Consider the following 15985-nt stretch of genomic DNA (forward strand, 5'->3'; position numbering starts at 1 on the left):
TCAAAGAAGCCCACAGCCTTTGGTATTCAGAACTGGGCTTCCACAGACCCTCCATAGACAAAGCCCACCTTGAGTTTGCCCACTGTGGACTTTATGATGGCGTCTGTTTCTGCAGACAACCCCCCCCCCCCCCCCCACCCCCAAACCACAACTCACTCCAGCACCAGACCAGACACAACTGCACCCAAACCTCACAGCCTGAGGGGACCAACTGTGTCCCCACGTGGCCTAGGGCCTCAAGCGTTCCACTGTGGGTTAACCCAAACTACTCCCAACAACTTTGTAACAGACTGTTTCCCACTGAAGTGAATGGGACACCTGATGCTGTAACACTTCAGCACCGAACACCCCAGAGGCCCTCCTGCAAGATGAGTGGTTAGTGCTGCTCTGGACCTTGCCCCATATTTCCCTTAACTCCAAAAGATTGGTCCTGTAAGTCGCTGTTAAGTACCAGTATGCAGTATATGGTTTTTCCCCATAGCATAACATTACTCCCCCAAAAAATGCACTGTCAACTTTGGAAAACTGTAAAAAAATAACTCAAAAAGTACTCAATTCCAATGATCTTGGTATCAAGACATAAAAGTATGTATTATTTTTATGAGTTGGTGTTGAATTGCTTTGAGTATATCTCACTGCTTGTGTATGCAACACATGCTTAACACTACCCTCTGATGTGCCCAACTGCACGCACACAATACCACAAAAGAGCATTTGGAGTATCATTTGTGCCTTTAATTCCCTTGGTGTTTGCTTGGACTCTACAAAGTATACCTCTTTGGTCCACTATATAAAGAGCCAGCTTCCTACAGACAGTCCTTCTGGGGGTCGATTGGGAGCCACCTGAAGATCTTAGTGCATGTGTAGAGTGTCGAAGCAAAACGGATGAGAATGCGTTTAACTGTTTCTGCATAGATAACATTATGTTCAAGATGATGCTAAGGTTGTGGGCCTTGTCTGTCAGGGTGGGGAAGAGGCAGGCCACTAATTGTCATTTCACAGAAAGGTTCTCTCAAAGAACAGGACTTCAGTCTTGTTCGCGTTGAGCTTGAGACAGTTGTCCCTCATCTTGTCTGCAAGATTCACCATACATCTGTGGAAGTTAGTTCTGGTGGTGAGAGAACGAGCTGGGTGTTCTGCATAAGGGGTGTTGAGTCCATGCGATCTGATGTGTTGGTTGGAGGTCATGTACATGATGAAGAAGGTGGGACTGAGACAGATCCTTCTGGGACGCTAAAAATGATTTCCTTAGTTTCAGAGGTGAATGGTGAGATTGACTCTCTGGGTTCTTTAACTGGGGTATGAAGCAATCTTGAGGGAATCTCCCTGGATTCTAATTTGGTGGAGCCTGTTGATCAACACGTGGTCGGAGACTGTCAAAGGCGGCTGACAGGTCCAGGACGATGAAGGCTGCTGTTTCGCTGTGGTCTAATGAATGCAGTTAATATACGCTATAGACAATATGTGAATTAACAGTACAGAGTTGATAATAAACTAGTTTTGTTTAGACAAATGGTTCAGTGCCAAAAGGGTGGTCATTCACCTTTGCAATTCTCAGAGGTTTTTTCAGGGAAGTTGAGCGGTAGGGTTTGGTCACAGGAATTACTGAAAACTAATCAGGAAGCAAGTTCCAATACAGGGTAGACAAATGGCTGAAAAAGTAAAACCTGAATGTATTCAAGATTAGTCGGTGGTTCAAAGGTTGGAGTTAGGCAGAATAGGTGCCTGCAAACATATAGCCAGAGAGCACATTGGTGAGGTACCCAGGAGCAACCCTGTATCGAGTTTTAAGACTAACAGATCTGTTGGTTTGAACATCTAATTTAAATGGGACTTTAGTCACTTAACCTCTCTTTCATCTCCCCTAACTTCACCATTTGCAGTGGAGTAAGTACACAAAAGGAAGTGCGACCAAAAAGCCTGGTATAATACACCCTTCTATCTTGTTTTCCTTAGAGTCTGGTATATTTGTACCTTAGCAGTGGTGGCGACATTCACATTCTCTAGCTGAATAGTACAGAAGTTCTCTGCAGTGTAGGTTTATTTTATTTATCGCATACACCCAGCATCCTAAAGCTTCAAGCATTATTGAAGTGAAGAAAATTGTGTTCATTCAATTCGTTATTCATGATTTGGAACTTAGAGGTCATATGATCAAAGCAATATACAATACACACTTACCATTATATTGCATCTTAAAAAAAGAATAAGCCATGAAAACAATTCACCAATGCATTCTTTGGAGAAAACAATCTTAATAAATAAGAGAAGTCTCCCAAAATGAAACTACCAAACACTCCAGAAAAAGTAGCCATTTAAACTCCTACCAAGAACGTAGGAAAAACGAAATCCAGATTAAAATACATGCATAAACCTTAAAAATAGTTACAGTGCGACATTGTGTAAAAGGCTCTCTAGTACTCTCCCAAAAGAAAACTCCCTTATCATAGCAACAAGCCACAAGTGTGAAATAATCATAAAAATGAACAAATATGTGTAACCCATGCCCCCACCCCTCACATAGCAGCAATCTGGAAAATATAAATTCATGAATCCTTTAAAGAATTTTAAAATACTCATAAAAATTACTTCATTTTTAGGAAAAAAAAGAAACTCTTGTGCCACCTCAACTGATGTTACATTATTCTAAAAAAAAACATTAGCCATAAATGGTGACGTCACAAAAGTAATAAAGCATGGCACACAAAAAGTACATTAAGATCTTGGCATCCCAGATCACACAAATTGCATTCCTTCCCTGCTTCCCCAGAAGAGGGCCAGTTTGCCGTTAAGTCATTTTCATGGAAGCAAATTCATTTGAAAATAGAAATCAAAGCAACGAAGGCCATGGTCCAAGTTCCAGGACAGGTAATCCCGGGCTACCTTTTTTACAGCTGGCTCAGGATATCACCTGTAACCTTTTCTTCATCATACACAGGATCTTTCGGATTATTGACTAGTCTTATTGCCTTTAAGTAAGGTTTTAAGTTCTAGAGTAGAAAGGGAGGCCATTGCCTCTTCCTGTAAGCCCAAATAGCTCTAGGCCAGTGAGAAATCGAGAAAATTAGTATTTGCCTACATTAGTGCCAAACATTTCTTGATACACAAGATTCCTCATGGTCTCCTTTTCACTGTTCTTCAGCTGGTAGCCCCACCACATCACACTGGCCAGGCCTTGTACATAGGTTATCGAGCCGAATTCCAGCCAAACTGCTGGAGTCGCAACGGCAGAATTAAAACTACATACCTTGCGCAATATTTCCCCCTCTGTTTTCTCTACAAAGCCCCACTATGACATAATATTTTCTATGGCATGCAATAACGAAGGAACTTTTGGCTTGAAGACTGAAAGCAGATGCATAAAACGCCTTCGCCCCATTGCTTTATAAGATAAACAAATCAGATGTGTGCGAAGAAGCCTTATATGAGCAATAATCAATATGAGCTTTATCCAGTATGTTACATGAGACCACTTTCCCTAAATAGGGATAAGATTTTACAGTCTCCAATTTCTCAGTCTATGCCCCATACAAAATTACAAAACTTCCTGAACTTTCTGCTTTTCAAGATCTTACTGTTTGAGGCAATTTCCAGTAAGTGTGATGTTGTATGCTGTTGGAGGGACACCAGCCTATTCTTCAACCCCATAGGTTTAAAATCCAATATTGCAATATCTGTGTACATCAGACAGGAGAAAGGGCGGCCACCTATGTTTAGCACATCTCCCCTGCTGGATGCCAAACAATTAGGGAGGTCCGGAACATACAAAAAGAAGAGCAATGCGGCCAACAGACACCCCTGTTTCAGCCCTTTTTCTGCTGGAACTACTGTAGATAATCCATGGTTTCCTCCTAACAGCACTGGAAACCAGGTAGAGGAATGCAGGTCACTTAATGAGACGAGGGTGTCTGGCATGTCCAACGTCTTCAGTTTTTTCCAGAGAAATAGCCGGTCTACCCTATTAAAGGCCGTAGAAAAGTCTATGAATGCCACATAGGCATTAGCACTTCTAATCACCATATACTTTTCGGCAATAAGTTTCAACATACAGATATTATCCAATGTGCAATGATTTTCCTAAAGTCTGTTTCCTCGATAGGAAGGATACTTCCTTCCACTACCCACTCAGTAAGGTGCCCCAATATGCTCCTGGCAAAAACTCACCATTGCATCTGGTAAAGCGATTTGACAATAGTTAACAGCAAGATGTCTAGGACCCTTTTTATGAAACTGGATTAATATGCTACAAGACCAGGAAGGGGTAGTAACCCTATGTTGGTAAACAATAGGAGAAAAGAGATCTAAGATAGGAGGCCCACAACGGGTCGTTTTTAATGAGTGCATCGGAATTTCACCTGGGCCCATAGCCCCTGAAGATCTCATTTTCTTAATAAATCCCACAATTGCACTCAGAGGGAGCACAACATGCTGTGGGGAGAAGGCAGTAACTGCCAAAGACTGGGAAGGTAACTCAAAGCAAACCAGTGTTGGCAGAATACAGATCTTAAAGATGTGTTCTCTATACATTTCCTTTTATGGGAACAGGCAGAAACCTGGTTCTGATGCCACAGCTATCTGCAATAAATTCCCAAAAGTTTTTTGAATCCCTATGGGAGGCTACCTCCTTTAACTGGACCCAATTACAATCGTCCTTCACTTTTCTTAAGGCACGCTTAATCCTGTATCTTCCCCTAAGGAGAAGAATTAATTTACTTCCTTCTAAAGATTTTTGCAGAAATTGTGCCATTACTAACTTATTTCTCTGTTTAGGCTTTTTACTGGGTCCAAACATGGTCTTCGCCAGGAAGATAAATTATTTATATATTTTGCAAGCTGAGACCAACGTTTTTACACAAGTTCCATGTCTTACCAGAGGATCTAAGGAGAGGAGCTGCTGATCGCCAACTAAATGCCATTAGCATTTCGTTTAATTGTACTGATCCTTGGTCATTACAGAACATTCTACCATTAGACTCTAAACTCCACTGGTTCATTTTTAAAATTCCAGGTACCTACCTCAGTTAAGACAACCTTTACTTGGCAAGAGATTAGAATGTGATCGCTTTTTGTTATCAAGCACTTCCATATTTGACAAACTATTAAAAAGGTAGAAAATGAGGTAAGTATACATAATCAATAACGGAACCACCAGAGCGAGACTTATGGGTGACCTTTGACAGAGTATCATTATCTATTCTCCAGTTTAAAACCAGAAATTCAATATACCTTAAACCTTCTAGTAACATTAATCCTCTTATCTACTCTAAAGCTAATGGAAAACAGAGGAATTCTAAACGCATCTTCTTTAGAATAGTTTGCAAAAATCCTAAAATTATGTGGCATTCAGAAAACCTTACCCGTACTATATGTGCACAGACCTCCCCTATCATGATTGATGAAATAAAGTCAAACATATCCTTCAGCAGGGAGGTATAGTAAGAATTTGGGGGGGGGGGGGGGGGGGGGGGGGTGGGGGTGGAGATAAGTGTTTACAACCAATACCTTTCTGGATCCCGTGTGAACGATTTTTTGTGACCGCTTGAATTAGATTTGAAGCATGCAAGAAATATTTATATTCCTAAGTAATGTTGGTGCTAAGCAGCACCGCCATACCCCCTTTTACATGACCCCTCTTGACTGGACATGCTGAAGAGCTTATTACAAAATAGCCTTCAGTTGACCAACTATATGCACACCAAGTTTCTTGAATACATGATGCATCAGCACCTAAGTCTTTCAAAAAAGGCAATTTGTTAATATCCGACAAGCCAGATGCATTCCCAAAAAATTAAGACTGTTACTAGGAACGATTTTTAACCTGGTCAGACAATTGGAATTAACACCCACCACCCAACTCCATCTCAGCTTTCTCTCAGGCGGGATCAGTTTTTTACTCAAACTCCCAGGAAGCAAAAAGAACCTCCTCTACCCCCTTCCCCCAGGGAAACGTGCAATTTGCTTTCCCTTTCAGCTGGGGAACTAACTGGAAGGGGAAAGTCGGTGGGAAAAGTGCCCTGAGAGTTGTATGCAGAAGCTTCAGATACCACCTGCTCGTGGGAGGGGAGATCATCAATATCACGGTAGTGCAACTTGTCATCATTCAACATGACTAAGTTACTTATTACTTTAGAGCTAAAAGGAACTCTTGCCCCACCGTACCGGCCATGGATAAAGATTTGTACCAGGGAAAAGACCACACACTTTGAGGTCAAGAATATTTGAAGCAACCCAATGGGAAAGACACATTCAAAATCTCCTGATGAAAAATATTTCAAAATTCTAGGGACCAAGAAATTGATAACTGATTGTAAGAGGAGACATCCCTAACAAATCCCCTCTCACTGACACCAGAAGTTAAATTATTTCCTACTTTAGAAGTGAACAAATCAGCTAGGGGTTTCAAGAGATGAGGGGAGAACACTGTTGGGCCAGAGGCGGCCACAAGCAGGAGATTACCATCTTGGGAATTTGGCAATAACACCAATAAATCCCTGGAAGCAAGGAGGCAAAGGAGTCTTAACTTTTCTTCAGCAGAGGCCCCCTCTGCGTTTGATATTTAGGGACAGTCCAGGATTTAAGGGAGGTGACTGAGTAGATTTCAGATCAAAACAGCCTTCCTGACCATCTTTTTACAGATTCGGAGTTTCTGCTTTCTTGAGGTCCTTTGCACATTCTGGCTCTTATTGTTGCCAACAATTTTTTCCCCAGGTTCACCCAAGGCCTCCTTACTTCAAAAAAATATGAAGAGCTTATTCTTTTTTGCCTTTTTAGAGAGGGGTGCAATCGTGGGCAGCGAAGACTCATCCCTGATCATAGAAAGCATCTTCAAGGAATAAGCCTGATCAAGCCTGAGTACGCCTTGGCTCTTAATCTTGTGGCCTACTTTGGGGCAGGCCAGCTTGAGTACTTTAAGCCTTACCACACGAGTAACAGACCTCCTCCACCCTATGGAACTTAAGGGAAAACCTGGATGGGACCGCTCGGGTAGACCTTAACTCTTGGAAACACATCCTTTGTCCAAAGGAAGTGTAGCCTTTTCTACAAGGGACATTTTGTCCAAGGCCAAGTATTTTTTTTAAGCCAGAATTAGATCAGAAGTATTTATGGATTTCTCTATTAGGACCTGAATCAAGAACAGGACTCTTGACAAATGCAGACAACAAACCCTTGTTCTCATAAGGATTGCAAAATGTATTTGGAGCAAAATATTTCTCCTTAATTGATTTGCATTCAGCGTATCATCAGATTTCCTTAGAACAATGTTTGCAAGAGCTTACCACATTCATGACACCACTTGGAGCCTACAAATATTTAAGGTTGCCATTTGGGCTCGCATCTGCAGCTAGCGTTTTCCAAAGGATGGTGGATTATTTGTTTGGTGACTTAGATTGCATACAAGCTTTCCAGGATGATATATTGACTGTCACCAAAGAGACAAGAAATATTAGAAAGAGTTGTTGGTATATTGAGGGAGAGGGGCATGACGGTAAGACCAGAGAAATGTGAAATCTTAGTTAAAGAAGTGGATTATCTTGGACATCTGATTTCTGAGGGAGGCATTAAACCTAAGTGTAGTCATTTGGAAGCTATCCAAAAAGCACCGGCACCCGCTGATAAGGATACCCTTAGGTCTTTCCTAGGCCTTTGTGATTACTATGCTCATTTTGTGCCGGGTTATGCCATTACTGTTCAGCCTATAAGGGAGTTACTTCATAAAGGGGTGAAATTTGTCTGGTCTCAGGTGGATAAGAGCTCCAGCTTTGAAACTGTTTAATCCTAAAGATGATCGTTTTTCACAGCTTACGCTAGTCTCACGGGACTGGGAGCGGTTTTGGGACAGCTGCTGGATGGCTGTGAGACAACTGTAGCCTTTGAGTCAAGGACGCTATCAAATGCAGAAAAAACTATAGCAGTATTGAGAGGGAGGCTTTGGCTTATGTTTCAGTGGTGCAATATTTTGAAGTATGTGTGGGGCAAACCATTTTATCTGTTTACTGATCATAAACCATTAGTATTTTTACTTTCAGGGGAGGGTCTGGGAAAAGCTTCTGCTCATATGGTTCGTATTTTAGCCAAATTGCAAGAACATGACGTGTGTGAAATACATTAAAGTTGTAACACAATTTTATTTATTGAGCAGACTGCCTGTCCTGTTTGCCTGTAAAAATGGAACATTTCTCAGAGGAGGAAAATGAATGTGTGGTAGGGGTGGTGGATGCTTTGCAAGGTGTGGATGGGCAGCTTTCTGAAAATGATTGGATGAAAGCCATGGAGAGTGATGTCATATTAGGAAATGTGTTGAAATACAAAAAGAGAAGAGTGGAAGGAGAGTTGCAGAGTTTTGAACAGGTATCGTCTGAACTAACTTGTGAAGGAAATATTTGTATGAGCAGTGGATTATTTGTTCCTCCAAGAAGTATTAGGTCCAAGATTGGGGAAATTGCACATTTAGGTCATTTAGGGGTTTCAGCCACTTGTAAGAGGTTGAGAGTTTTATTGGTGGCATAAAATGGATTTCAAAGTGAGATCATTTATTGATAGTTATCCTCAATGTGTAGTGTCTGATAAACGTTGGGTGACCAGAGAGAAACCATTAACACCTGTTACATTACCAAAAGGTCCCTGGTACAAAGTAGCAATGGATTTCTCAGGGCCTTTTCAATTGTTGCCTCAAGGAAAACAGTATATGTTGGTTTTAATTTATTATTTTACAAAATGGATTAACATTCTCAAAAAGGTGTTTTGCGTGGAAGGTGCGCCTAAAGAACAAGTCACTGAAAACAGCTCACATTTTCTGTCAATAGACTTGCAACTATTTTTATATTTACATGTTAAACATTTTCAAGTAGCTCTGTAAAGTCCTGCAGCTAATGCTCGTGAAAAGGGCAAATTGTTTTTTAAAGGAAGGAATTCAGACTGCGCTATCTTCTGGTATGGATTTTGTGAGTTATTTAAAAGAAAACTGTGGGCTTATCATAACACACCTCACACTACAGATATTTCGCCTTTTACGTTACTCAGAAGTTGCAAGCCTAATGTGAAGTTTGTTTCAAATTGGGGGTGTAAAGGGCAGGAATGTGAATTTGTGTCTAGAGACAATATCAAAAGGAAGGGTTAAAGAAAAGCAACGGCTACAAAAACAATACTTTGACAAGACAAAACATGTGAAAGAACTTGAATTATTGAATTCAAGAAGGTGGTTGGGTCATATATATATATAATATATATATATATATAAATAAAATAAAATTAAAATAAAAAAAAACACCCCCCCCCACACACAAGGGTCTTGAAAGGAGAATCGAAATTCCATATGCCTACCAAAATTATGAAAGTGAGTAAGAATGCTGTGTTACTTTCAGGTAAGGGGTGGTGGAATAAAAAAAAAACAGTTATACCCATTACTGCTCAGCAAGGGAGGATTTATCTGGATAAGTGTTCGAAGGACGTTTTGGATTATTCTATGTTAAGCACAGATGTAAATATATGTCAAGCGGAAAAAGGTGTGTTTGTAGAAATGAAAGTGTTACTTCGCAAGAGGACTCCACAAAAACCGTCAAACTTTCTCGTTTCTAAAGGCCCATTGTGTTGCCATCAAAATTGTGTTATGATCTCACTTAGTATGTATTGTTCCTTTAAATTTTGGGAATGAAAAAAAAAAAAAAAAAAGAAGGAAGACGTGTAGTATTGTATCGGACTGTGCAGCACAAGCAACTGGGTCACTAAAGCAAGAGCTAACATTCAGGAAAGGCGTTCCGAGGCTCCATGCAACAGTTGCGATAGATTTGTCTGCTAATATTAGCAGAAGCAGTCAATAAGAGCCAGGCAGGTGGGAAATAAGTCCACTAGGTTAAGTCACTATTCCACCTAAAGACTGCCGAGGTCCTGCAGGTCAAGGCTGTCGCTGGCCCAAATGAATACCAAACTCTTTAACAGCTCCAGTCAGAACTGTACAAGTCTAGATGGGAGCACAAGGACCTGCATATGGCAGGTCCAAAATGAACAGTTAATTAGAGTGAAGTCAGCATGTATGAAATTAGCGCTCACTCACTGTATGGAGAAGGGCCCTTAAATTTCTAAAATGGATGCAGAATGCCAATTTGTTGTTGCCAGATTCAAATGATCCACCAACCCTCCCTCCCCCCTCCAAAAAAACAATGTCGCCGTGCTCCACACCGGTACCGTACATATCCCACTTGGCAGATTGAGGGCACAAGAAGCAAGGGCCACTGTGGGAGCCTGGGTCCAGGAATAAAGTAAAAAGACTGGGGAGAGGGAGTGTGGCAGAAGGACTCGCCGTGGGTCTAAGCCACACCACCCTACTAAATCCTCTCCGTGAGACCCGCGTCTGAGCCTTGCTTCCCTGCCCTCCCAGCTGTCCCACTCTCCTGGTGCTGCTTGCCGCTCAGCGGGCCTACGAACACAGGCAACCTACCACGACTATGCAGGGGGGGGGGGGGGGCCTTCTCCAACACTTACTTCCCCCAGACGCAGCCCTGAGTACCAAGCCTGGCTTTCCCGCATCCCAGCCACTGGCTGCACCAGTCCACGATCACTCCCCCGCTCCTCTCAACAGTGTATTACGTCAGCTCATTCTGCTCCCTTCTCCTATTCTCACGTGTCACTAACATATTAAGAGACTGAACAATAAAGCAAGCTAACCCATTTCAAATAAATGTGTACATATGCTAGTTAGTCTGTCTGAACGACAGACTAACTAGCATATGTACACATTTATTTGAAAGGGGTTAGCTTGCTTTTAGCACTTATACATACAATGAACAGGAAGCAATAGTTTAGTAGAGATGTTAAACTTGCCTTGGCCAATGCATATTTGGACTGTTGCAGATCCAGTTCAACTTACTGGAATGAGCACTGTTGGTCAATCATATTCCTTTGCTGAGGGAAATGGAAAACTCAGTGGCAAACCCCCCACCCTCTCTTGCTGGACTAGAAAGACACCGGGAGACAGTTATTACATTTTAGCATGTGGTTTTCATATGCAATCTCGAAGAACGCGATTTCACATATGGTGAAAGGCTCCTTTAGACTAGGACTTCTTAATAACCATACCTTACTAAAATAAATCGGTTTAGGGTGCCTTACCTTATTTGAATAGATGGGGACTGTGGTGATGTCAGAGGGGTTGAGGATCCTGCGACGTTTGACACGTGGACCACTAGGCATCTTGGTGCGTATTATCTCCACGTCGCTGTCACTGCTATCCTCCTGAAGGAAGGAAGGGCTAATTGGTTAATTCTGTTAATGTGGATAGTTTTTATATCTCAAATGACAAAAACAGCATTTCTACAGGTTTGTAAGCAGGATGAAACAGTTTGAGATTTGTATACTAGGAATTCTGTGGTTTTGAGCAGAAAATGAAAAATGGCAGGTTGAACAGTCTTATGGGAATAAAGGAGTAGGACGGGGCGTGAAATCTTCAAATAGTGGGGATGACTGGTGGGAGGTGTGTAGAAATAAAGTAGCAGCAGATTTACATATCTGTGTAAGGCCAAAGACAACAAATGTTTCTGCGCATAAGGAAAGCGTGCAACTTCATCTTAAATTATTTCCATCATAGCACTAACAACAACCCCAATACTCAGGCCAAGGCATGCATACAAATTACCCTAGCACATTAACACCCTTCTAAACCACCTAACCACACAGACAACCAGCAGTGCTGGGACAGAGTGAACAATCGTGTTTACGGTTCCAGAAGCAACTGACCGGCCCAAACAAATCTTCCTAACAGTGCCCTGGAGCAGTGTGTAAACATATGTAGTAGTGTACTTGTATATAAGATCAGCAGCCTACAAGGAAATCGTAATATGTAATTTACTCTCTACTTTGTATTGTGCTGTTTTATTTCCTTGTATGTTTTCCACGCGTGTGGTCTCAATGGAATCCTTGTTCCCTTGGTTGCTTCTCTGGTTTCTGGAGTGCGAGCGGCTCGTCTTGAGTTTACCGTTATTCCAGGACAGATGTGCTCAGTTCTGGCGTTGTTCTGCTTCCTGGAAAGAAGATATTTGTAAGCGGATTGGCTGCACGGAAAGGTGTGAGTAGGAGGGGCATATTTCTTATTTGCCTCAATTGGACTGGCCTTATACGCTACGCTTCAGTTAGACCTGTAGTTGCCGTGGAGACAGATTCCGATTCTTCGCACTCTTCATGCGCTGCAGTTTTTTTTTTAAATTTGCCTTGGTAACGGATTCCCATTCCTCTCGCTCTTCATACGCTACGTGGCAGCGCTTCCAAGGTTGCCTTAGCAACGGATTTCTAGTACTCAACGCATGTTCCTCCTATGACGTTGCCTTGTTTACGCTTGTCCTGCTAGTGTCAATTGAAGAAGGATTCTTCGTTTTTGTGTGCACTTTCTACGTCGCTCTCCGGACGCTGATTAAAACATTGAAATTCATCTCTACTTTTGTGTCAATTCCTGCTTCATTCAAAGAATATATTTGTGTATTTTCCCAAATTTATTATGGCATCCAATCATAATATTGTACAACCACCGGTTTTCCTACAGAAAGCAGGTAAACCTGACATTAAATAGGCTGAATGGATTCGCATTTTCGAAAACTATCTGGCTGACATCGATGTTCTGGAATTTTATCCTTATAGGAAGAAAGCTGTGTTATTTAACCATCTAGGAATTGCAGCTCAAAGGATAGTCGACAACTTACCAGCAATTTAATCTCCTGGTGGAGGGGACGTACTATGGAACTGCTATACTGAAGCGAAGGAACGTATAGCAAAGCATTATTCTGGGGACTGAGATGTATTACTTGAAAGATTTCATTTTGCTATGCGCAAACAAATGAGTGATGAGTCAATTGAGGAGTATATAGCAAACTTAAGAGTTTTAGCAGCTAAATGTGAATTTGGTTCAAATACTGATGTTTATATTCGGGATCAGTTTGTGTTTCATTGCTTTCACAAAAAGATTCAAGAAAGACTTCTGTCATGTTGTAACCCAACTTTGAAAGAAGTTATGGTTTTAGCTAAAGGGATTGAAAGGTCCATAAATACTTCCAAAGTTTTAGCTAATCAGAACAGCACTGTTGATCTTATTAGTGAGAATGAAGCTGTTTGTGCCATTCATAACAAACTGAGCAAAAAGCCAAAGAAAAAAGTGGCAAAATATTAAAACTGTTTCCGTTGTGGCTCAAAATGTCATATTGGTAATGATACTTCCTGTCCGGCACATGGTAAAAAAATTTAACAATTGTCGTAAAGTGGGGCATTTTCAAGCAGTGTGCCAGTCACAACCCTCAAACAGAGGCTCTTATAGTAAAGTCAAGATCAACAGTGTTGATGTTGATGACGATATCTCAGACGCCTAAACAATTTTTGAATATGGTCAGCGCGTAGTGATTAGTTCTCAAACCATTCCTGTTCTAGCTGATTCAGGAGCCCCCATCACTATCTTAGCAGATCACACGTTCTTTAAGATGTGGAAGGGTTCCATTGAATTACTAATTCCTGATGTTGCTCCCAAGGCGTTTGGGGAACAAGACATTAACCTCTTTGGTTATTTTGTATCAGATCTTCAATGTCTTGGCAGAACTATTGTAACAAAAATGTATGTAGCTGTCAAAGGGCGTAATATTGTGGGTTGGAAGGATTTAGCACGTTTGTGAATAATACTGCGTCCTGGCCATGATGTTCCAGTGGTTCTAGATGAATTACCTAATTTATTTATATCAGATTTGGTAGCCAGTGTGTGCATTTCTAAAGACACCACGCAAAGCATAATTGATTTGTTTCCAAAAGTCTTCCAAGACCAAATCGGTAGAGTGCAAGGATACGAGCATTGCATAAAACTCAAAAAGGGTGCAACTCCTGTTGTACATAAAGTAAGACCCATACCCCTGAGTGTAAGAGTTGATTTGAAGTCCTTATTACATAAACTTCAATCTCAAGGGATAATTGCTCCTGCAGATGCCTCAGAATGGGTATCACTCATTGTAATTACCAAGAAACAAAATGGCGAATTGAGATTGTGTGTGGACTTGGTCTGTTAACCAAAACATTAGTCATCCTCTTCCACGTATACAAGAAATGATTACGAGTCTGGGTAACTCCCAGGTGTTTTCTACCATAGATCTTCTCTGCATACCACCAAATTCCATTGAGCGAATCTTCAAGATGTAACCACTTTTGTAACTCCAATTGGGGTATTCAAGTATCTACGCTTACCTTTTGGCCTTGCATCAGCAGCAAGCATTTTTCAAAAATTGATGGATGATTTATTTTCTGACTTACCTCAGGTGTTCGCTTTCCAAGATGACATTTTGATACACACAGTAACAGAGAAAACATTTAATAGTTTTAAAAAAGGTTTTGAGTATCCTAATGACAGTAAAACCTGGCAAACGTAAATTGTTAGTAAACGAGGTGGAATATCTTGGTCATGTCATTTCTGGTGAGGGAATCTGACCTAAATTTAGTAATGTAGATGCTGTTAGTAGGGCATGTCCTCCTTCTGATAAAGATGCATTAAAATCCTTTCTAGGTCTTTGTGAATACTATGCTAGATTTGTCCCGGGGTATGCCCTGGAAGTACAACCTCTTAGATCATTACTTAAAAAAGGAACTAAATTTGAATGGACAAAGGATTTAAACTCCACATTTGATAGAGTTAAAGATTTAGTTATCAAGGCTCCTGCATTACAACCCTTTGACCCTGCAGGTATTCCTTTTGTCATGGTAGATGCCATTTAGTTGGAATTGGGGCTGTTTTTGGTCAGTGGGTGAATGGTGGTGAAAACACTGTAGCTTTTGCGTCTAGGATGTTATCGGAAGCAGAGAAACAGTATAGCACCATCGAAAGAGAGGCCTTAGCTTGTGTATGGGCAGTTTAGAACTTATATTTGGGGCAACAAGTGTGAGGTATTCACTGATCACAAACCTTTGGTTCATTTGTTGAATGGAAATGGTCTAGGTAAAGCATTGGCACGGTTAGTTCGTATTCTATCCAAGTTGCAAGAATACAATCTGATGCTGAACTATGTGCAAGGAGGCATGAATTTTCGTGCAGATTGTTTGTCTCGTTTGCCTTTACCATATGAGGCCTCAGTGGAGATTGATGCTGAAAAGGAGTGTGTGGTAGCCCTGTTGGACATTTTGGCTGTATTTAACAATCATGTTTCTGAGCAAGAATGGGCGTCTGCTATGTCCTCAGACTCTACATTGTCTAAAGTAGTAGAATTTTTGAAAACCAAATGGCCTGCTGAGATAGGTTTGTCAGGGGAGCTTAGAGCTTATTATCATGTGTCAAGTGAGCTCACATGTGAGAATGGTATTTGCCTGAGGGGTGTGATCTCATTGTTCCTCCTACCAACATCAGGAACAAAATTATTAAACTAGCCCATGAAGGTCACTTGGGTATTTCAGCTACATCCAGAAAACTTAAAATGTCATATTGGTGGCCTAGCTTAGATAAGCAAGTAGTTTCTTTTATCAACAGGTGCCCCGGGTGTATTGTTTCAGATAAACATTGGAGGACTGTCCCTAAGCCTTTATATCCTGTTCCTTTGCCAGAGAACCCTTGGGATAAAGTCGCATTGGATTTTACGGGGCCATTTCATTTGTTACCAAGGCACATGAAATATCTTGTGGTGTTGGTGGATTATTTTTCAAAATGGGTTTATTATTCCTTTACTTCTGAAACTGATTCTGATGTGGTTATCAGTTTTTTGAGCAAATTATTTAGATCAGAAGGGCCTGTCAATACAATTGTTACTGATAATGGTTCACATTTTGTCTAAAAACTTTTCAGATTTCTTGACTCTACATGATATCAAACATATCAGAGTGGCACTACAAAATCCAGCAGCGAATGGATTAGTAGAAAGGGTCAATCTGATTCTTAAAGAAGGAATTCAGACTGCTTTAGCATTGAATGTTGATGTTGCAGAATTTCTGCCAGAGAAAATTTGTGCATATCTATCTACTCCTCATTCAACTACAGGTTGTTCTC

The 15985-nt window shown here is 41.0% G+C and overlaps 1 protein-coding gene across 1 annotated transcript in view; it reads right to left on the minus strand.

Annotated features, from left to right (window-relative positions):
- NFATC2IP (nuclear factor of activated T cells 2 interacting protein) overlaps positions 1 to 15985 on the minus strand; it is a 635351-nt gene that overhangs the window by 167899 nt on the left and 451467 nt on the right. Inside the window, exon 3 of the mRNA XM_069243947.1 lies at positions 11107 to 11229. Within this exon, the coding sequence (XP_069100048.1) occupies positions 11107 to 11229 (123 nt within the window). The remainder of the gene's footprint in view (positions 1 to 11106; positions 11230 to 15985) is intronic.

The sequence above is a fragment of the Pleurodeles waltl genome, chromosome 7 (assembly GCF_031143425.1).
Source record: "Pleurodeles waltl isolate 20211129_DDA chromosome 7, aPleWal1.hap1.20221129, whole genome shotgun sequence".
NCBI classification, from domain to species: Eukaryota; Metazoa; Chordata; class Amphibia; order Caudata; family Salamandridae; genus Pleurodeles; species Pleurodeles waltl.